Below are 23,828 nucleotides of genomic sequence, written 5' to 3'. Positions count from 1 at the left end.
TACCTGCCCGCCCAAGAGACAGCCCCCACCAGCCGCTCCATGCCGCGCCGCGCCGCGCTCGCCGTCCGAGCGGAGGAGGGGGCGGCGCTGGCCGAGGCGCAGGGCGCGGAGCGGCCGGGGAGCGGCGCTGTGCCGCGGGGCTGCCGCGCAGCACTCGGCCGCCGGAGCCGCTTCCCGGCAGGCGGCGCCGAAGAGCGCGGCGAGCGGCGGCCAGTTTGGGCCGGTCGCCTCACCAGCGGCTGCGCTCGCGGAGCTCAGGGCCCCGGCGGGGCGAGAGGCACAAGGGGGCCCGGGGAGACCCGGCCTCCCGGAGCGCTCGCTGCGGCTCTGTGAACAGCAGTAAGGGAAAGGCTGAAGCGGCTGCTGGAACCCTCGTTGCTCCAGTGCCGCGGGGGTCCCTCTGTAACCGGGCGGGTGAAAGGCAGGAGACTGCAGGGCTGCATTAACCTGTGCTTAATTGGGTTTCAGTGTGTTAGCAGGTGTTTTTAGTAAATCTACGGAGATGTAAAATAAGAGGGGGGGAGGGAACCTAAGCGAAAACATACCTGCTTGTCTGTTTTGAGGTATTTAATTTTATTTTTTTTTATTTCTACTAGTAGATTAAGTATAAATCCAGCATGCTGATAATCTTCTGAATGGTCTAATTCATACAAATATATGTATCTGCATCTTCTTTAATACCTTTCCCTTCACAAAACCAACCAGCCATAACTTTGGTCCTTAAACTACAGAATTTGAAATTCTCTCATCTCTTCCTATTTCAGACCCTACGCTGACAACTGTCTTTTCATAGGCAGAGGTAAAAAACTATCTAATTGCAACACAGCAGCACTGCTGTACTACATTAGTATAGCGATACTCATTTTTGGGGTAAACTATCTCGACGCACCATTAGTGGTTGGAAACTGGAGAGAAGAGATGAAGGGCACCATCCTGCTGCTCCATTTGGAAGTGTTTCTGCAGGTCTGGGGTCCGCACCCAAAGCTCAGACTTACAGATCACATACATGATTGGGTACAGCTGGTTTCCCCGATACTCTACAGAGATACCTGTCTGCACATCTTTGTGCATATTTTCCTTAGCTTTTCATTTGTTCAGTGTATTCTACGTTCAAGGCATTACTTTACAACTGAGGAAATTTCTAGAAATAGCACTCAAATGTGATCGCCGCCTAAAAATTTGGTTCTACTGCTTTCAGCGTCACAAATGGTGTTTTATTCAGAACCCATTTTAGCGTGTTTTACAGGATCAGAGATGATTTTGCAACAATATAAATGACATCTCATTTTAAAGCATTGAGAAGATTGCCATATGTCATAGTCACAAGAGAGCCTAATGACAATTTCTTGTCCCTCAATTTTTCAGGAAACTGCCTTGTGTCTCAAAGTATAGAAAAAAGAAATACTTTGATACCAGGCATTTTTCCAACATACTTTCCAAGCAACTCATGAGGGATTCAGTAAAGTGGAGATAGATTAGATCATTTGTATGCCAAGACTGACACAATAAATACTTATTTATATTATTTCCCCCCAAATTCATCTCAGTTCCACTGCCACCACTCTTGCAATGCCTGTTGTACACCTACCTCCTGTATTCTGGTATCAGCCCTTCCATAGGCAGGCACGCATCACTTGAGGTGTATATCAGCTCCCTGACAATGAAAAGTACTGTCTGTAAATTCACCAGAGAAGTTTAAAATTATAGTATTTTTCACATTATAATTGCATTCAGCACTATAAGATTAAAAAAAACCCAAACCCTACAATTTGATGCTTTATCAAAACTTCCATCAAAGTTTCTGTTGACTTCTACCCCTCGTCTTAAAGAAAAATAGTAAGTTATAAATATTTTACCAATTATATAGCAAACAAATTTTTTCTTACAAGACAAAGGTAAGTCTTCACTTCAAATGTAAAATATCATTGAAATGATACATACTGATTTGCAGCCTTCATAGCTACATAGTTTTTTTAACATCTGTTTTGCTATTTATCTCGGAATACCTGACATGGAAAAAGGGTTTAAGCATCATGTACCCATAAACATTATCTTACTACAGAATAGTTTTAAATAAGATTTAAATAGGATTAATGACCTGAAGCGTGTGAGCGTAAATCATATTAAAGATCTTTCTGAAAGCTTAATTTTTTTTACTTTTCATAATATAGTATTTTTCTTTTCACAATTTTACTTTTCACAGTAGTAGATTCTATTATTATGAGCTTTAATCATTAGTCCTTATTTCTAACATTTTATATATTCATATTTTATTTTCATAGCACCTCTTGATAGCCAATATTTTTTAGTGATGAAAACAAAGACAGAACAATTAAATACAATAAAAAATGAAAGTCTTTATTCTTTTGGCTCAACTGTAATGTGGTTTACTGTTCTTTATGGTAATAGCATTTTCCTGCATGCAGTTCACCGACACACAAGTCAATATTTTTGTAAAAGGAGGAGTCAACATCGAATTTTTGTTTGTGTAAGAAACACAAAATGTCCTGATGTGATCAATTATACAAGTTTGCTATTTAATTCCTGTGGAAAAAAAAACATTGTGGATCCCATATTATATTTAGAACAGTTCTAGTGCAGCATGAATCAACAAGAATAAGAATAGTCTATGTAAACAAACACTGGTAAAGATTTCATGAATAAAAAGACTACCTTGAAACTTCTGATGCAGGCAGTGCTAGAATTTTAAACAAATCTTTCCCACCACATTTCAATTACAAGTTATATCTATTTGGAAGCAAGTGCATTTTGGACTCAGTTTGAAACTTATTTCACATTAAAATGTGTGCAAAAATACAGTACTAATAAAAAAGCAGAAACCTAAAGCTACCCCATTCTTTCCTTTGTTTCTTATTTTGTGAAGTTCTTGAATTAAAAAGTGCTATGGATAGAAAGTAACAAAAGTGACAGTGACATCAACCTGAAGATAATTCTCATTTCTTATTTTATGTACAAAACGCTGAAAAATAAAATAAAATGGTATTTTTTACAATATTTATATTTTCTTAGAAAATTCTATCCATGTATTTTTCAACAGATTAAGCAGTTTGCAACATATCCTGTACAGTCCGACTATACACCGTACAGTAGTCACTTAAAATTTTAGAATGCAAAGCAAGAAGCTCTTAAATAGCTGCAAACTATTGCTTGATGTCATGAAAGAATGATGACCAATTGAATAATTTGTTTCACTTAACCACTGAGATATGGCTTCCCATATTAGACTTTTAACAGTGGAAGGAGTAAAATTACAGCAGCAAAGGCAAGATAAACATGCATCAGTGATAGCTTCCAAACTATCTATAATGGTACAGAATACTTCATATTAGCTGTTGAAAGCTTGCAAACTACACTTAACTGTGGTACATATTTGATGCAATAAATATTGTGCACAGGTCATTATTTGTTTGCTCAAACATGCACCACGGGATAAAATAACTATTTACATAGACGGTACCTTTTTAATCAACACATACAATGTCAACCTTGCTGAGAGCAGAAGATGGCTAAACGATACTGCAGGGTGAAGCAGAACAACTTCATAATCCTTAAGTTTTGCGGGTTTTTGATAAATTCAATTTTCCAAGTTCGGGTAAGCTGTTTTCTACAGAAGAATGCTTAAAAATGGACTCTTATGTCCCTAAGTAAATTTTTTTATGCAGAGTTCGTTCAACTATAGTTAAATGACTTATGAAAAAATAAAACATCTGTTCTATTATTGTAGACTCTATGGGACTTTACAGGCACATTAAGATTTGTCTGGATGAGATACTAGATGGATACTGTTATTAAGCACCTCAAAATATAGAGCCACCCTGAAACATGGAAGTAGTCAGACTCTGCTGCTTTGTGCGACATCATGTTTTTCCATGCATGAACTACAAGTGCAGCATGCCTTCATGCAAATCACTTCTGTCTGTACATTATAGAGAATCCGCGAGTAGAACACCTGGTTCTCATACCCCCTTCCCCAACGTAAAACCCATTTACAAAAATAGTCACATATAATAGTAAACAACCTGTGAATTAAAAAATGGTAAGTTCACCAACACTGATTTTTGTAAAAATATGGCAAATGTGGCTGTTGAAATGCAAACAGTGGATACAATTTTTGTACTGTGTGTTTTATGTTAAACACAGAGATTCATAGGTTCACACCTTTTCTTTTAAACTGGTCCCTACAGTCTGATTGGCCAATTTATCTTCTCTTCAGCAGTGTCAGCTGGTAATGAAAACAACAACCTCCTGTCAAGATGTTACCCTGTTTTACAGAGTTGCAGTTTGATGACGAGGGGTCACTGTCTTGTTATAGGCACTGACCTTTTATATATATATATATAATTATATATATATTTATATATGTAAAAACTGTCAGTTTGGCATGTACCTCCTACAGGAGTCCTGTTGACACAAATACATACTTTTTCAGGCTGTAAACAGTTTATCACAAACAGAATTCTGTGTTACTTTTTACTTTCCCTGCTGTCTTTACCTTTATCTTCTTTTTCTGATTTGTCTTTTTCATATTTATCCTTGTCTGGCTTTGTTACACTATCATAGGAGGGTGGGGAGGTTGTGGATGGGGTCATATCTGTTTTTTCTGGAGTAGAGTTCTCATTTAGTTTATCCATAATCATATCTTCTTTCATGGGCAGATCATCCTCATCTTTACCTTTATCCTGATTAAATATACATGAAACTTTTTTGACTTTTTGCCTTAAAAGATGACGTCTGAAAGCACGCTGAATAATGACAGCAGATACTTCCTCCTGTTTTCGTTTTAATGTGGTTGTAATTGGTTCATAGGAGACTTTAGAAGGATTGGCTGCCATAAACCGATCTTCCATCTGTATTCTGAGGGCGTCCATCTCCCCGCTTTCCCCCAAAACACGCTTTGTGAAAGCAAACAAGATGTCAAGGCAGTGAATTCTGTCGCCGCTTACCATGGGCAGATCCATTGCAATAAGCTGGACTTTGTTTGGTTTTGCTATAAGAAGAGGAGGATCTAAAGATGCTGCAAAATCTGATAGCTTACTGAACTCTATGAATTGTGTTGCATCGGGATCAAACTTCTCCCAGACTTCGTAGAACATCTCAAAGTCATCCTCGCTCAAGGGTTCAGCGCTTTCTTCAGTAGCAACACTGAAGTTCTCCAAAATCACAGCAATGTACATGTTCACCACTACCAGAAATGATATGATAATGTAGCTGACAAAGAAGAATATCCCAACAGAAGGGTTGCCGCAGTCGCCTTTCACAGAGCTCCCCGGATGATCTTTATGGGGGTCACAGTCTGGCTCCCCACTGTTAAGAATCGGGGCTAGCAAACCATCCCAGCCAGCAGATGTGGTAATTTGAAAGAGGCAGATCATGCTGTTGCCAAACGTTTCAAAGTTGAACATGTCGTCAATCCCTACTTCCCTCTTAACATAGGCAAAGTTGGACATGCCAAAGATGGCGTAGATAAACATGACCAGGAACAGCAGCAGACCAATGTTGAACAAAGCAGGAAGAGACATCATCAAAGCAAAAAGCAGAGTGCGGATTCCCTTGGCGCCTTTAATGAGACGCAGGATTCGACCGATTCTGGCAAGTCGGATCACTCTGAATAGTGTGGGGGATACAAAATATTTCTCAATCATCTCCGCTAAGAACATACCTGTTGACAAACAAGTTTAATTAGCAAAAAATATTATTACATTTTAAAAACACTGCTAAAGATTTATGCTACAAACATTGTAGAACTTTAAGAACAGATTTTAGAAATTAGCTGTTTTTATAAAACCTTTACAGTTTGGTATGCTTTGGTAACCCATAAAACCCTGTAGAAAAAACTACATCAATGACATTTCTAAGTATTAATTGTATGACTATGTATGCAAACAGAGACACAAATACACAACATCAATTTTTATTAGGATAAACTGGTAACTAGTGTATGTAGACTAGCAAATGCTGAGACCAGAAGAATAGCCTTCTGTTTAACTGTAACAAAAATAATCTCAGTTAATCTGAAGAAAGATCATATTTACAGTAGTATTAGAATGCCATGTAATGGTATTGAAAGAAAATTTGTATGTTTGAAGAGAACTGCAACTTCTTAATCACACATGAAATAACTAATGAAACTTTAATATTAATGACACAGCAATTCCAAACATAAACCAACTGATAATAAAAAGGCATCTTAGAACTAAGAGTAGAAGAATTGAACATTACATTATGTGCCTCAAAGCAGAAAAATAACTACATCCCATTTCCATACAAAAATGCCACAACCATCCTGAGAAGTTAAAATGAAAGAATTTTACTGAGGTTCTTTCAGGTTTTCTGTTCTAGATAAAGCAAAGATTAGTGGAGCCATATAGTAGTCCCACACAGATTTTGCTCATGGATTTTGGACTGCTTGACTCTTTTCCTGTAACTGCCACTGTTAATTTATATAAAAATTGCCTTTTGTGTATGGGTTTGTTTCTATGCTGAGGAATTTCTACTGAAATCAGAATAACGATCTAATTTCAACTAATAGAAAAGTGAGAGTGTATGAAACCTATGGCTAAAAAATTTCTTGCCATACTGTTCAGTTATTTTATGGATAATATGAAATCAGAGGAAAAGAAAATTTGGGGCAGATTTCTAGTGCCAATGTTGAACCAAAATATACATAGACTTTACATGCCAAAAATGTTTCAGTTTCCACAGCATTAGCCATTTCATAAAAAATGAATGGTTCTTACCTACTATGGAGAGAATGACAACCACAAAATCAAAAATATTCCAGCCTATAGTAAAGTAGTAATGGCGAAGTGAAATCAATTTCAGGACACATTCTCCAGTGAAAAGTACAATAAACACCAGGTTAATCCAGTATAAAATGTTTTCCATGTCTTCACTCTGATCATCTGTTTCTACCATCATTGTGACCATGTTAAGGCAGATGAGTATCATGATACTGATATCAAATGCTTGTTTTGTTACAAAATCAAAGACCATGCCTTGGAATTTGTTCTAAAGGAGGAAAAATAAGATTCATTACAATATGCATTGGGTAAAATTTCTTCTTTGAAATTGCTATATATATATATATATATTGCTATATATTATTTAAATCAAGTATGAAGGGGCTTTCACATCTTCCATCAAGTCCTCAATTTGTATGAATTTTCCAGTTTGTACATGTAAGCACAAATTAAATAGAAATGCAACTACTGTGTTTATAAGCATTAAAGAGTTGATTTCAAAATATGCATGGTGCATTTTTTTAAAGTTGGAAAGGAGACTTTGCTGCCCTCAACCAGTTCGCTGTAACCTTTTGTGATGTAGACTATTAACTGAATGCTTAGTTGGCAAAATTTGAAAAAAACTAAGTGGGGATGGGGGGTGGGGTGAGCAGGCTGACAGTTAATAGCACTTCATTGGTCAGAAAACTTGTAAAATTTTCAAGGTCTGAATTCAGTGCTCTTCATGCCACCAAAATAACCTTTAAAACAGTATCTTCCATTTTTCAGCTATGGAGAATTTACCGATGGCTGGAGTGGCCACTGAGCAGGTTCCACAATCCTAAGTAGAACTGCGGAGTTAGAATCACTCTCTGTCCCAGCCAAACCCTGCTCCGTAGTGCTAGAAGAGCCCTGCTCAGGGGAGCAAACCATTGTATGGATTGTGCAACAGGAATGTGAGGGGCAAAAGGACTTTTTTCAGGCAACGATACTGTAACTTGCCCCAATACAGCAGTTTCTGAGCCTTCCTCAATAACTGAAAAAGCCTGTGCCCTAAGGCATTCACATATTTTGACAAATGCACTGCCAGATTTAATTGTTCTAGTCAAACCAGTGTTTTGAAAAAATGTCACATAAAATATCATTGCCATCAGCAGAGAGAAAATGAGGGGGAAAAAAGGACAGCAGAGTCCTCCATATTCAGACTACAAAAGAAAAAAAATATTTCAGATGAATAAGACTTTTCTTATATCACTTGTTTTTTTAGCTCACAACTTAATTCAGCCTAAAACATAATTGAAATAATCTCATTTTAAAATAAATGTAAAAATAACAGTAAAGATTTTGATTCTTACTGCTGGTCGAGGTATAGGCTTTTGTGGTTTCTTTGAACCCAATTTTTTCATTGCATTGTAGTATTTCTTCTGTTCTTCTGTCATGAAAATGTCTTGACCTCCAAAGTAAACCAAAGAGACAAAAACTGGTTAAAATCACGTATCTCTATTGATTACTTATAAACAAAGATACTGAATAGTAATAATCACTCTTGTTCACATTCTTATCTGTGGGTAAAGTTACACATAAAAATCTCCTTTTGTCATGATTATTAGTACTTTGGTACTGTACATATTCCACTCAATGTTTAGGATGTATTTTTGAGAGGCTCTTGAACTTGCATTGTTTGTGGTAGACCTCTGTTTTTTACTGGGGAGAGGGGAGGTACAGAGGAAAGAGACGGGCTTTTTCTTTGTTCTACTAAATTCCATCGCTTATTACAAATTAATAAAATATTCCAAGCCCCTTCTCTTGTTTTTCCTCTAGAGTAAATTTTGGCAAAATTTCAGAACTGACATCTATGATACCAATGGAGAATTAGAAGGTATCCAGGCGATCATATTTCACAACCTCTTCTTCTCCCTCCACTGGGGCAGGACTTGAAGCAGAAGATCCTGGAACTACTACGTGGAACGAGTAGAAAACAAAAGCCAATTTCTCTCCATCTCAACTCATTTCAGCACGTGGATCCAACAGCTCCATGGATTCCACCACTCCAATAACACTTTGTGTAGCCAGATACTTTAGTTAAGTTCTGCAGCTGAAAGACTGATACTTTTTGAAGGAGTTGACAAAGTACAAAGACTAAAGAGTACAAATAAAGATAATACAACGTTTATTACTAGAGTTCAGAAATCTAAACTGCTGAGCTCTGAGGCATGAAGATAGTATAGCTAAGAGGTTTTATAGCTACATTTAGCTGTTTCAATGGTTAGCTTTCTTATGAGTCTATTACAAACTCCAGCCCCAAATTCACATCTTTACAAAGATGACATTGGGTATTTCATTAACCATGGACAGACATATGTTGTCACTTGTCCATCAAACCCTCATAAAGCCAAATTGTATGCTTTAATAATGTAATGTATTTAATATGCAAAGCACATATTAATTTATCATAGAATGAAAAAATAGTATATTATGAATAAAGTTATTGTGTGTAGACCAAAAATAAGCATTATTTTAGCTTTTCAGAATAATGATGAATACTTATCTTCTTTTTCTGCTGGTTGAAATTGTCTATGATGACACCAATGAAAAGGTTCAAGGTAAAGAATGATCCAAAGATGATAAAGATGACAAAGTAAAGATACATGTACAGGTTATCTTCATACTTAGGCTGATCCAAAACCTGCAAAAAAGGCATAGAAACAAAGCCCTAGTTTGACTGTGAGCACAGAATCAAATATCTACTGGAGAGAATTTAGGGCTGTCTCACTCTGATCTTTGCTTCTTATGATCAAGTTCCCACATATCCATCCCACTGATCTTCAATCTATGAAGTTACATTCTTGAAAAATAACTTCGCTATCAAAATTGATATTTCATTTTTAAAAATTTAACTGGCCTATATGAGCAAGCAATACATACTGATGACACAATCAGTTTAAACTAGTATAGTACCATCTGTCTTGAGTCTATAGACGATCAGAAACACCAGTTTGTAAAGCTGCAGACTTTTCTGTATGTCTCGCAGGAGGGTCCTGATGTGGGCTTGTGGAGCTTTCACTGCTATAGGTACTTAGGAAGCTGCCCTGGATTATGGAAGAGATGCATCCAAGCCATGTTTTGATAAAGTATATTTTCTTGGTACAGCTATGCACATTTACTATACCACAACAGGCATCCTGCTGTGAGTGTTGCTTACCAAAAAAGCTAGAGCTTTACCAGTATAGTTTATTCAGCTGTCTACTTAGAACTAGAGGACAACTTGCATCAAGGGAGCGAGGGGAAGGCAAAAGGGTAAGAAAATGCACAGGCTGAGTTAAGAATAGGAACTGTGCCCTGAAGAAAGGAGTCAGGTGGCTTGCAGACCACAGTGAAAGTCTCAACTTTAAAAAAAGATCAATGTTACAGAAAATCATCTCTAAGCTGTGTATTGGTGTGTGTTTCCAAATCTAAATAACGTCTCAATGCCCATAATGAGAGGAGGAAAAGGCATTTCATGGCAGTAGTTAAGTCTGCTGTGGAACTGAGGAAATTTGGTTCAACTGCACCATAGGGAACATGGAATCCTTTAGGACTACTCTGCTTTCCTTGCCTCTTGTATCTTTCCTATGGTTTCCATTTCTTTTAGCTACAAAACTATACTAACAACTTGTTCTCTCATTTTGATTGTTATTTCTGAACAATGTTAAAATTACATTCTTAAATCTTGGAGCTCTACAGTCAAAACAAATGGAATCGAGGGACTATACTTACATTACGAGAATCCACAGCTGCATACATGATATCCATCCATCCTTTAAATGTAGCCTGTAAACAGAATACTAGAGCTTACCTCATGCTTCTCCTGGAAAATGGCATGTCAGAAACATCGTTTAACAGCTGAAGACTAAGTGTCTTTAGGGCTCATCATAAACACAAGCAGAATGATAGGTGATTCTTGCTTTCTATTGTATGTTTTATTCATATATGAGAATTGCAAGCAAATTCTAATATCTGACTATGCAGGAGACAGGATCTGTTAAGAACTTTTATCAATTATGAGTAACATCTAATATAAAAATTATTTTCTGTGTATAAGCAAAGTAGGTGTACTTGATACAGATTCTATGCGGCTAAGGTGAATTAGGTTTGAATTATGTTTTTTTCTTCTCATAGTCAGCATAGCGTCTATACTTTGTATTATTTCTGTAGAGTCATGAATTTATCCCACACTTTATAGTTCCAAACCAAGAAGCAAGAGACAAGATTTCTAAATAAAAGGATTATCAGTCCATTGCTCTCAGACGTGCTTACTACACTGCAGCTCACTTGAAGTCTTACAGAGATGAGCCAGGGGCTCCTGAGATAATAGGAGCCAACAGTGAAACACCAGTGAAATACCTCAAAGGAATTATGGGGTGTTTCCGACAGCCCAGCTGAAGTGCCTCTACACCAGTGCATACAGCATGGGCAACAAACAAGATGAGCTGGAAGCCACCATGCTGCTAGAAAGCTGTGACCTAGTTGCCATTACTGAAACTTGGTGGGATGAATCCCATGACTGGAGTGCAGCTATCGATGGCTACAGGCTGTTCAGGAGGGACAGGCAAGGAAGGAGGGGTGGAGGTGTTGCCCTCTACATCAAGAAATGGATAGAGTGCGAAGAGCTAACTCTGAAGAAACATGAGCAAGTTAGAGGCTTACGGGTAAGAATAAGAGACCAAGGCAACAAAGGGAACTTTGTGGTTGGTGTCTACTACAGGCTGCCCAATCAAGGGGAACCTATTGACGAATGTTCTTATTCCAGCTACAGAAGGCATCACGCTCACAGGCTCTCTCGTCCTGCTGGGGAACTTCAACCACCCCGACACCTATTGGAAAAATAGCATGGCGAGTTGTAGGCAATCAAGGAGGCTCCTGGAGTGCATGGAGGGTAACTTCTTAAGCCAGGTAGTAGACAGCCCTACCAGAGGGGATGCGATGCTGGACCGGTTGGTCACCAACACAAGTGAGCTTATCAGTGATGACAAGATTGGAGGCAGCTTGGGCTGCAGTAATCATGCACTGATGGAGTTCTCAGTCCTCAGAGTTATGGGTCAGGCAAAGAGTAAAGTCAAGACCCTGACATTTAGGAAAGCAAAATTCAAGCTCTTCAAGCAATTAGTTAATAGGACCCCCTGTGAAACTGCCCTCAGGGGTAAGGGAGCAGAAGAGAGCTGGCAGATCTTTAAGGATGCTTTCCATAGACCACAAGAGCTCTTGATCCCCAGGTAAAAGAAATCAGCAAAGGAGGCCAAAAGACTGGGATGGATGAGTTGGGACCTGCTGGTCAAACTAAAGTGCAAGAAGGAAATGCATGGGCAGTGGAAGCAGGGACAGGTATCTCGGACAGAATATAGAGATGCTGCCCAGTTGTGTAGGGATGGGGTCAGGAAGGCCAAAGTGCAGCTGGAGCTGAACTTAGCAAGGGACGCAAAGACTGAGAGGGGCTTCTACAGGTACGTCAGCTGGAAAAGGAAGGTCAAAGAAAGTCCTCCGATGAGCAAGACTGGCAAACTGGTAACAACGGTCAAGGAGAAGGCTGAGGTACTCAGCAACTTTTTTGCCTGTCTTCATGGGTAACCTCTCTCCCCACACCTCTCGAGTGGATGGACTGCAAGACAGGGACTGGAGGAGCAAAGTCCCTCCCACTGTAAAGAAGATCACGTTTGTGACCACCTGAAGAACCTGAACATATAGAAGTCTATAGGAGCTGACGAGATGTATCCCAGAGTCCTGAGGGAATTAGCTGGTGTAGTTGCCAGGTCACTCTCCATGATATTTGAAAAGTCACGGCAGTTGGCTGAAGCCCCTGGTGATTGGAAAAAGGGAAACACTGCAGCCATTTTAAAAAAGGGTAAAAAGGAGGACCCTGGGAACTACTAATCTGTCAGCCTCACCTCTGTGCCTGGGAAGATCATGGAACAGATCCTCCTAGAAGCTATGTTAAGGCACATGGAGGACAGGGAGGTGACTGAAGACAGCCAGCAGCGCTTCACCTTAGGCAAGTCCTGCCTGACTAACCTAGTGGCCTTCTAATATTGCAGCCTTTCAGTACATAAAGGGGGCTTATAAGAAAGATGGGGACAAACTTTTTAGCAGGGCCTGTTGTGATAGGAGAAAGGGTAATGGTTTAAAACTAAAAGAGGGTAGATTCAGAATAGATATAATGAAGAAATTTTTTACAATGAGGGTGGCAAAACACTGGAACAGGTTGTCCAGAGAGGTGGTCGATGCCCCATCCCTGGAAACATTCAAGGTCAGGTTGGACAGGGCTCTGAGCAACCTGATCTAGTTGAAGATGTCCATGCTCATTGCAGGGCAGGGTTGGACTAGATGACTTTTAAAGGTCCCTTCCAACCCAAACTATTCTATGATTGTATGAAAGAAACAATGAAAAATTACTTTTTCCTGTTACAAGTAAACAATAGAGATATAGAAACAGAAATTAAGGAGTGGTGACTTACCACTTGAAGCAGAGAAAGATAACCAAGGCCTACATTATCAAAGTTAACCTTGACATTCTTCCATCGGGCAGTTTCATTGTTTTTTATGAGCTCCTCACATTGACTGTAGTTGTTGATTTGGCTGATATCAAATCTCTCATCTGTTGTAGTGTTAACACAGTAGTAAAACTTTCCAGCAAATAGATTTACTCCCATGATACTGAAGATCAGCCAGAATATAAGGCAAACAAGCAGCACATTCATGATGGATGGAATTGCTCCTAAGAGGGCATTCACAACCACCTAGAGTACAAATGAAACCAAAGAGATACTGTGTAAGAACACAGGCACCAGTATCTTACAAATGCTTCATCAACTTTTCTTAAATGTAACACTTTATACTTTATTTTAATTCTAATATCTGTGTTACACTTTTTTTATTGTTGAGAGTAATAACTAAGAAAAGCGGTATGGAGGAAAAATAAAATGTCAATATAATTAGAAGGAAAAACACACAAACAGTAGCACATAGTAGCATTAAAAATGGGAAAAAACAACAAACAGGTAAAATGAACTAAAAAAAAATATGAAAAAATCAGCATTTTTTAATTCTTTTTAGAGTATTTACTTAATGCATGTCTGCAAAACCCTATCCATAATATTTCTAATGACCGAATGCATCAAACACAACAGACTTTCTTCTATTGCATGTTTACTGGATAAACAGTCCAAATCAATATTACTGAGCAAATGTTAAAAGTAACTTTAAGACTTCCTTTAAATAAAAGAACTTAGGAATGTATGCAAGTTCATTTGGATTGTTATATATAAAATCCTAACAGTGTTCAAACCAGGAAACCAGCTAAGTATCTGAACACAGAAAAGCTAGTAGCATTCAGGCAAGTGGCAGATAAGACTTGAAGAAGGATGAGACTTGATTTAATTCCCAAATGAATTTTGGGGGAAATCAGGCTTCAGGAAAGAAAATCATGAAGAGTTCATGTATGATGATGAATGATGATTAAAAACACGCCAGAATAAAAATAAAATAGTAAAGAAAACTAAATTAGGGAGAAAGTAGGTCCATTGTGAATGAGAATGATTTATTTAATGATGAAATTGATGAACCGCTAAATTAGTTAACTTGTATTTTAAATCTGTTTGCAACTAAGTCTAACAATATAAAATTTAATAACTATGGAGCACCACTGCCAATTTTGCCAAAACAACCGAATCAGATCCTTAGAACCTAATGAAGTTTTCATTTTAAAAATGCAGGACCTTAGATATTACATAGGTTCGATTATTTATAATTCATTTAGTTTATATGATGTAGGTACTACAACAGATCCCCTAGCACACTATGCTATTTGTTTCTATTTGAAATAAAAATATGTAGGTTAAGCCTGTAAAATATTTTTGGAATTACATTTATATCCACAATTAATAGGTTCCATAAAATCAATTACTTGTAAAATTAGTCATCTAGGTAGATCACCTTTCATTCCTTGCCATTTTACAGAATAGAAAATAAAACCTTTGAATGTTAGAGTAGCTGATGAACCACTACTATGTATACCACATAGTACCCTTGGGCTGAAGGAAAGGAGGAATACTTGTTCTACTTTCAGGGCTCCATTCCTGCCAAAACAATACCTCTTCGGGGTGATACATACTCTGGACAATATTTGACATCCTTTAGGACCTCAGTGAAATTGTTGTTATGTTAAATTTAGGAGCTGGCCAAATGAGGTTCCTTTCAATGTAGATTACTCAATGACTCTATAAAATCACAGAATAGTTGATGAAGTTCAAAGCTTCCATGCATTTTTTTTTTTTTGCCACATACTTTAAATCACATGTTGTAATAAGTGTTTATTTCTAATGGGAAATAAAAAAAAAATAGTTTCTTACTCATACTAAAAATCTCCTTAACAATACCTATTATAAATCAATAAGCAGAAATAATATCACATTTTATCATTCATCAGCTGGGTGAGAGGACTCCCTCACTAATGGATAAATCTCTTCTGACTATTTCAACAGTGTGGTCTTACATCCACAGATCTGTACTCTCAGCTTTGTAATGACATGACTCTGGAAGGACACGAGGAGTAGTTTGACCTAAACAAATGAATAGTTTAATAATAATGCTGAAGTAGTTTAAGTTGGCAATCCACTAATTCACTGATTTTAGTGGGAAGTTTGATTGGAATAATAAATGGCGACATCATTTTTTCCCAATTTGGGAATATTTTCCAAACATATATTAGTTATTGTTTTTACATTATTTTTATTTAAAGTTATCTCAATTTTTCTACTTAAATATAAGAAGATTTCTTAAATGTAATAATAACATCCAACAGGAACAATTATTGAGATATAAAGGGATAGTTAATGAAGTGAAAATATTTGTCCTCGAGCTTTCAGTCTCATTACACCCGAGAATTCTGCTCCTCTTTCTGCTACAGCTGCAGGTTCAGTTATGTTATTCTTTCTTTAATTGCTGGATTTCTACAGCTAACCTACTTTCTCTGTTTTCAGTCTGAGTCCTGAAGCTATAGAGGGACCAGCTGGTAATATGAGTCATTTGAAGATACTCAAAAAATACAGTTGAACATCACTGAAAACAGTGATCCAGACACCTCCTAGCTTCCATTGGTAATAGGGGTGTGAGAAAACAGGGCAAGGCCTGACAGCAAGTGAAAGCAGGAAAAGCATTAGAAAGACATTAAAAGCATTGTTTAGTGGTTAAAAAAAAGGTAGTATGTGCCTAGCGCCATATAGCAGTGAGTGATATGGCTTAGGTCAGAGCATAGACAGATAATTATGCTCTCAGAGGCTACTTTCATGAAGTTGCAAGTGCAAATTAAAGTGTATTCCCCTAGCAATAGGAGTGGTGGGAAGATGCAGGGGAAACATCATGTTTTCCATAGGGGCAATGTTTTCTATTAATTATTAGTTTGAGCAGGCACAAGTCCTGATCCTAGAGAAAAGTATGGTGGATTAAAAATCTGAGATGTGTAGAATGGAATTCCTTGCTTGTATATAGGAAGTATAATGCTCACTGGAAGTCATTTGGTGGCCAGGAAGGCATCCTGGCCTGTACCAGAAGTAGTGTGGCCAGCAGGACTAGGGAAGCAATTGTCCCACTGTACTTGGCACTGCTGAGGCTGCACCTTGAGTACTGTGTTGTTTTGGGCCCCTCGCTACAAGAAGGACATTGAGATGCTGGAGTACGTCCAAGGAAGGGCAATGAAGCTGGTGAAGGGTCTAGAGCACAAGTCTTATGAGGGGCTGAGGGAACCAGGGCTGTTTAGCCTGGAGAAAATGAGAGACCTTATGGCTCTCTAGAACTACCTGAAAGGAGGTTGCAGCAAGGTGGAGATCGGTCTCTTTTCCCAAGTAACAAGTGATAGGACAAGAGGTAACAGCCTCAGCTTGTGCCAGGTATTAGGAAAAATTTCTTCACTGAAAGGGTTATCAAGCATTGGAACAGGCTGCCCAGGGAAGTGGTTGAGTCACCGTCCCTGGAGGTATTTAAAAGACGTGTAGATGTAGTGCTTAGGGACATGGTTTAGTGGTGGACTTGGCAGTGTTAGGCTAACAGTTCAACTTCATGATCTTAAGGGTCTTTTCTAACCTAAACTATTCTGTGATTCTATGATTCTAATTTTAAGTGACTATCCAAATATATGCACCATACTATATTGTCATATTTTCTGTTCATAGATGTTGAACACCAATGAAATGACTGTTATGAGCAGACATCTTGAATTTCCCTGTATCAGATCTTAAAATCTTCCCATACTATTTTCTTCACCAACTTGAGTTACTGTATCTTTAAAGACATTAAGCCTGAAATTAATTACTTCAAATAAGGCATAATTCATTATATCCATAGGAAAATTTCAATGGTTAATTGCAATTGCCTAACTCGTAAAAATATAGGTCACATTTCTAGTTTGAGGTTATCCATTTACTTTATCAATTACTTTTTATTATATCTTTTGCTAAAGCAATAAATCCCTGCTGCGTCTGGGTATTTTACAAAGAGATACAGTCAGCAGATCAGGATCAAATCAGTAGGTGAAGCTTACACCAACATGGAAGTTATGGGATTGAAAATTACCATTGTTGAAAAGTACCATTCAATTAACATTGAAAACCAAGTGGTTGGTTTTTCCTTGCCACATTAAATTGCCACTTAAGCAATTTACTGTACATATAAAATTTGTAGTATTTTGTATTCTTTTTTTTTTGCTCATCATTCTCATAAAAAAACAGCAGCTAATGGGATTTTTTTTTAGAAAGATATCATTGAGGTTTTAGATAGGCCTTTTATCTGATATAAGCTTCCCAAATTTTCAAATTTGCTTCAGCAAAGTTCTAGAAATTTGTTGGAAGCAATGATGAGGTATTTCCTATTTGAATTTATAACCTTTAATCAAAGCCTGTTTCCTTTTTGGTTGAGGTTTTTTACTTTCCACACACATAGAGCGTCACATTTTCTTCAGAAGCTCACCAATTTGTAGTTGACTTATAAATTTGCTAATCAGCTTATAACCTGGGATGCCAAAGATCAGTGACTGCCATAGGGAGCTCACACAAGGATCCCTTTTAACTACAGCAATAGGGTTGAAACTCTCAGGTGCATCTGCTGTTTAGATCATGTGTCAATATGTGCAATGCAGACAGATCGACCCTGAAGGTATAAGTCAGACATTTTCTTGTGACTGGAACTAGAAATATCTACCATCTCCAACTGTTGACTACTGCCCCTAAGTGAAACATTTCTAGAGCTTTCATGTCATAGCAGAATATGAAAGGTCTTTCTCCATTTCAGTGCACTAAAGAAGTGATCTAAACTGATCAGTCTGACTTTGCACTGGAGTAGACTGAGAGCCCAGTTGCCCACCTGAGGGTCTCAGCTGTGGTAACTGCTGTAACAAATAGCTGGGGACAGTAACTTCTCAAATATACCCAACTCTGTCAGCAAAAGTCTTCCAATATGTTTTCAGCCCACATAGTGTTCTATAGATTATAATCAACATTTTAAAATCAATATGGAAAGCAGTAAGCAACCAATTTAGGTCAGAAATCATAAAATCAGCTCCATCTTTGATATATTAGCAAATTCTTAAATAGAATGCAATAGTTCTAATCTGAAAGAGAGAAGATATTTGAACCCTGCCAATTTACTTATTAATATAGGAATTCATTACAAAACTTTAAAATGGTAACAGAAAGTCCCAATTAATATTTACAGAATAGTAGGTTAAAAGATATTTGACAGACTACGCATGATATTCTATATTTGTATGAAATACACATGTGTATATATATGTGTGTCTATGTGCACACACTTTTATGAGGAGGTATTTTTTTAAAACTGTTCTGACTATAGCAGGCCTTATTTGTATGAGATAATCTCAGTTTTGTAGTAACGTTGCATAGATCCATGCAGTTGATAAATCCTTGGGCCCTCCAGGAAAATATGAATTAGAGTGAAAGGCCAAGGAGCCTAAACAAGTGTAACAATGTGTGCAATAACACATGAATTCATATAAGCAGATGAAGCCTTTTGCTTATATGTTAGTGATAAATGCAAAATATATAGGATGATAGTGTAGCATTTCTGCATGGATTTGTCGATTATTCTGCATGCATTGTTTCTGTGTATGCATGCATTATTTCAGAGTCTTTCATTTTGTCTTACCCTCATCCCTTCAAATCGCGACAAGGCTCTTAGAGGTCTCAAAGCTCTTAGTGTCCTAAGGGATTTAATCGCACCAAGTTCTGAGTAGCCCAAGGCATTAGCTGTTAAGCTAACCAAAGAGACCTACACAAAAACAGAAAGGCAATATTGCTCATTCATCTTGTATATCCTTTTGATACATATGGTGGGAATGATGTGTGCCCTGAACTTCTCAAGAAGATTCAAGGCTGGACCTCTTTCTCCAGGAATCCCTCTATAATGCAGAAAGATCTTTCAAGTCAAAGAAAGTAGAATAAAAGTATATTCTAGGTACCTGTTGATGAAATCATGTTGGTAGAATGGTATAAAAATGCCTTCTAAAGTCACATAAACCAGTCAACATTTGGTGGTATTTAAAGAAAGTGAAGTCACACGGAAAGAGAAAACTCCCAAAAGTTGGGTGAATTGGAATGGTCAATTTAGGTCAGGACTTCCCATGATATCTTCAGAACTTGATGAGAATGTAAAAGCTCTCAAAAAACCACATCCACACCTGGCCTTTGGTCAAATGTAACTTTCTAGTGTCCGGAAAATCTTATTCAACAGCCATAGCTATCAGTGCTGTTCAGATTTAACCAGACTAATCAAGACTGAAAACCAACTGTTTGTTAGACAATGGCAGAAGCTTCATTGTTAGGCATATCCACACTTCATTACATTCCCTGTGACTCCTTTAACCACTTCATCAATTCTGGCTTGCATAACGCTGGTCTGGTCTGCAGGCAGATGAGTAAATAAACTAGAATAGCTGTAAAATAAATAATACAATTATCTTTCATCAATAATCCTTAGAAATCCTTAGAAATGTATTTATAGTAAACTATTGGGAAGAAGTGGCCCTAGTAAAGAAAAAATAACCATCTGCTGTTTCCTTCCATTTAATGGCCTTCCCATCCATCCTTACTGTTGTCTCTTAATTCTTTCATTTCCAAATTAATCTTTTTGCTTTGTTATCTCAATCCTCTGACTAAAGATAAAAAAAAATGCTTCTGAGATTAATTTCTTCCATGAAAAAATTGCACCAGTTTAAGGTTGCCACGAAAAATGAATAAAGTTCACAGAAATAACTAAACCACAGATGATCGAATAAGAATTAAGTATCTGTTGATAAATACAATAAACAGAATGACAGTGTAAAGTATTGTCCACAGTGTCTCTCTAAAACTCTACTGATTGTGGCAATTTACATATCTAAAGATTGAGCCAATAAATGTTTTACAAGGGTGCAGACTCAATCACAGAATACTATATATGCATATAGCCATGTTTAATCATAGGATCTACAATGCTGGTATGGATTTAAAAGTTATAATGTTTTCCAGGCTCTGCATAGAAAGGCTTCATGGTCTATCATATCATTGTAGTTTTAGGGAGATACATAGCAATTTCTATAGAATTCTGCTGCTTTTCTGAATGAGCAAACAAGTGATTTGAGACACATTCTTACCTTGCATTCCATGGGAATTTCATATGTGGAACTAAGATGCCCTATTAGCACCGACAAGATGTAGTCAGGCTATTGGGTATGGAAGGGAAATGGATGTCTGCTATATGGTTAAAGATCTGTAGACTTCCATTTATGCTACCCAGTACTGTGCATACACTGTTGAGCATTTACACTTGAAATTACAGTGCACTTCTCACTAGGTCTCATTCAGACAATGTGCTCCTTGGTGGTGCAGCCTTTTGAAAACCATTTGAGAATCCATTCCAGTGGAGCTCATCTACAGTTCTACAAGTGTCTCTTTAAGTCCACCCATATGATGCAGTGAAAAGTGCAAGGGTACTGAATAGTTCAATGGAACTGAGAGTTCCAAGCAGTATTTTCCTTTCACATTACACAGAGTAAGTGACAGGACACTTAAAGTAATTGATTAGAATGTTAGAAACCTTTAAAGAAATTACTTTGAAATATTTAAATTCCATATACAGCAAAAACCGAAGAGGATGAACAATATCCTTTCCACATTGTGAAAAAATAAAATAGTAAAAAGCATCAATTCAACAAAGCATTACAACTTCATAAAATTGGGAATATCAACAAAACATCTCTAGAGTTATAAGTATACCTAATTATGTTTTCTTTTCCCAACAGAATTATAAACCATACTACGGCAACAATTTTAAAAAAGAGTTTCCATTGAATAGAAGAGAAAGCTTATCCTGAAAACATAATATTCTGATTTTTAGAGCCTGTCAAACAGAAAATGAAAAAGAATACATACATCAACAATCAGGAAGTCCAGCCAGCACCACGCATTAGTGAAATAGGTTTGAAAGCCATACGCCACCCATTTTAAAAGCATTTCCAGAATGAAGATATAAGTAAAAACTTTGTCAGCATATTCCAGCATGGTCTTGATAGTTTTACGTTGCTCTATGTATATATCTTCAAAGGCCTGTGAAAAAAATTTTTGAAGATATAATTAAATGTCTTCCCAATTTGCAGTGTGGTATATAGTAGCCAAGAAAGAATTTGAATTGGAAAGATAAATGTGACGATAAGGCACATATCCTTCCATCAAGCACAACTTTTGCTTTCACTCCATACCATATTCATTTCATAAAGCTGGCTCCAACCACAATATTCAGCTTTCAGCTGAGCTGAACAGTGATCCACAAAATTTACTACCAAATTTAATTTACTACCAAAATTTAATACCATTCTCCAAATCTCATTTTCATTCATTTTCCTGGATACCAATGGCTTATTGACATAAGGATTTCCTTTGTGCTAGTTACAACTTTATATCAAAATTATATGAGGGATTTAATAATGACTCTGTGATGCAGAATTTTTGAGGAACTAATAATTGAAACCAAATTAAACACAGTAAGGCACAAAGCAATCCTGAACAGAGATTAATAACTCTCTTTTCAAAAGAAACTTTCTACATTGACAGTGAATCACTGTACACTGACCCAAGCGTACCAAGTACACTATATTTTGCTCCTGCTGCGAGGATCTAATTACTTCAGTACTTACTCAGCACACGTGATTTACACATCAATCTGGTAAAATATCTGACAGAATCATGTTGGCATCTTACATCTCAGTTTAACAATTCACACTGCTGTTGATAAGTTCCTAACTCAGCTGTGGTTTATTTTAAATGTGTATAAGACAAAAAAAGCTATTATCATCAATATGAAGGCATGTGAATACCAGTCTGATATAACTTATTTCCATTAACACTACATTTTGGACTTGCCAAACAATCTGTTTCATAGCCTATGAGCAAACTCTTACGTATTTCACAATACATGCCAAATACTTGTTGATGTATGTTGACATTAGAACATTTATGAATTTGATATTAAATTCTGATATGTCACCTGGAGCTATATAAGGCCAGGCTGGATGGGGCTTTGAGCAACCTGCTCTAGTGGGAGGTGTCCCCACCTGTGGCAGGGGGGTTCGAACTTGATGATCTTTGAGGTCCCTTCCAACCTGAACCATTCTATGATTTTATTCTAGGATTCTATGATAATTAACTGTAATTATAAATGCTTGCTGCTTAAAATAGACACAATAGTTCCACACTGATTTTACCAGAGCACCGCTGCTGAGAAGAATCATGAAGACAATGAAGGTCTCAAACCAGTTGTGTTCAACAATCTTATAGCAGGTTTTCCTTAGATTCCACCAGATTTTCCCTTTTCCATCTTCTACACTGACCTGACAGCATTTGAATCTCCGCACACAGCCTAAGTGCAATAATAAATTTTGATATGTCAGAATAAGGTAAATATTTATTAGGAATCATGATGAACAGAAGTCATTTCCCTTATTGCAGTACTACTGGAATAGGTGCTTGTAAATAAGTATCTCCTATTTGAGGATTTTCATTTCAGTAGTTGAAATTAAAGCTTTGTAACTCTTACAATGCCTTGCAAGGAGAGAGAGCGCATGAAAACAGTACATCTATGGCAGTACCTCTGAAGGAGTTATTAATACAAACAGAAAATGCAACTATAATCACAAAACTGCTTCTTGATTTTGTATAAAAATAGAATTTGGCCCAAATCAACAGTTAGGTCTAATCACTTTGCATACATTTTGCTTCACCTACCTTCTGTAAAACAAGCCTCTGGCTCCAGAGATTCTTCAGGTTCTGCTTCCGGCTGTTCCCCTTCTGGAGGCAGTCCAATATCAACTGTGCTGCCCTCTGATGAACTGGATGCATTTAATTTCTGCGAATGAAACCCCACATAATGATTTTTTTCAATTTTATTTATTTCGAATAGAAGTTCATGTTTGAAATGCATACCAAAATATTTTGCATGAATTCCGTGCTCTGACATTAAAATAATTTCTTATCTACAATTGTTAATGCCAAATTGCTCTATTACAGGTGAGGTCACAAGATTAGAAACTACACCATATGCATTTTCCCTATTGAAAATATTTTGATATTTTCATACAAGGAATTGCTCAAATGATTAGACTACTATTCTGAGCCACAAATAAGAATTCTGAAATGAAATTTCAGTAAGTTAGGAATGGGTGCCTTCCATACTTTGTACTGTTTAATTATTCCAATCATGTGGCTGCATTTTAGATTACACTTCAGATAGCATGTATTAATATAAATAATTTTCCAACATCATGACCAAACCAACAGCAAGCTACACAAATGTATTTTCATGTCTCAAGTAAATATTTTTCTACCAAGTCTGTAAAATCTAAAAAGTTTGAATATAAACTTTTCTTTATCATTGACATGAAAACACGTTGTGAGTTGTATAGGATAATTCAATTCTCTTTATTTCCAAAAGAGCAGCACATTACTTTAAGAGCAGTAGCTGATATTTTGCATTCTCACTTGCCAATGCATTTTCTGAATTTATTGTGCATTTTGA

General features: G+C 37.1%; 1 protein-coding gene across 6 annotated transcripts in view; it reads right to left on the bottom strand.

Annotated features, from left to right (window-relative positions):
• Positions 1-4,484: 4,484 nt before the first annotated feature.
• Positions 4,485-23,828, bottom strand: part of LOC141462796 (sodium channel protein type 2 subunit alpha) — a 57,909-nt gene continuing 38,565 nt past the window's right edge. For all 6 annotated transcript variants that reach the window (XM_074144830.1, XM_074144832.1, XM_074144834.1 and 3 more), the window contains exons 17-26: positions 23,039-23,159; positions 22,519-22,673; positions 21,191-21,364; positions 18,927-19,049; positions 13,229-13,510; positions 10,497-10,550; positions 9,289-9,426; positions 8,096-8,200; positions 6,759-7,029; positions 4,485-5,680 (exon numbers count right to left, since the gene is read on the bottom strand). In XM_074144830.1, coding sequence (XP_074000931.1) covers positions 4,485-5,680; positions 6,759-7,029; positions 8,096-8,200; positions 9,289-9,426; positions 10,497-10,550; positions 13,229-13,510; positions 18,927-19,049; positions 21,191-21,364; positions 22,519-22,673; positions 23,039-23,159 — 2,619 coding nt within the window. The remainder of the gene's footprint in view (positions 5,681-6,758; positions 7,030-8,095; positions 8,201-9,288; positions 9,427-10,496; positions 10,551-13,228; positions 13,511-18,926; positions 19,050-21,190; positions 21,365-22,518; positions 22,674-23,038; positions 23,160-23,828) is intronic.

The sequence above is a fragment of the Numenius arquata genome, chromosome 3 (assembly GCF_964106895.1).
Source record: "Numenius arquata chromosome 3, bNumArq3.hap1.1, whole genome shotgun sequence".
Taxonomy (NCBI): Eukaryota; Metazoa; Chordata; class Aves; order Charadriiformes; family Scolopacidae; genus Numenius; species Numenius arquata.
Note: the sequence above shows the minus strand (reverse complement) of the source record. Positions and strands in the feature narration are given on the sequence as shown.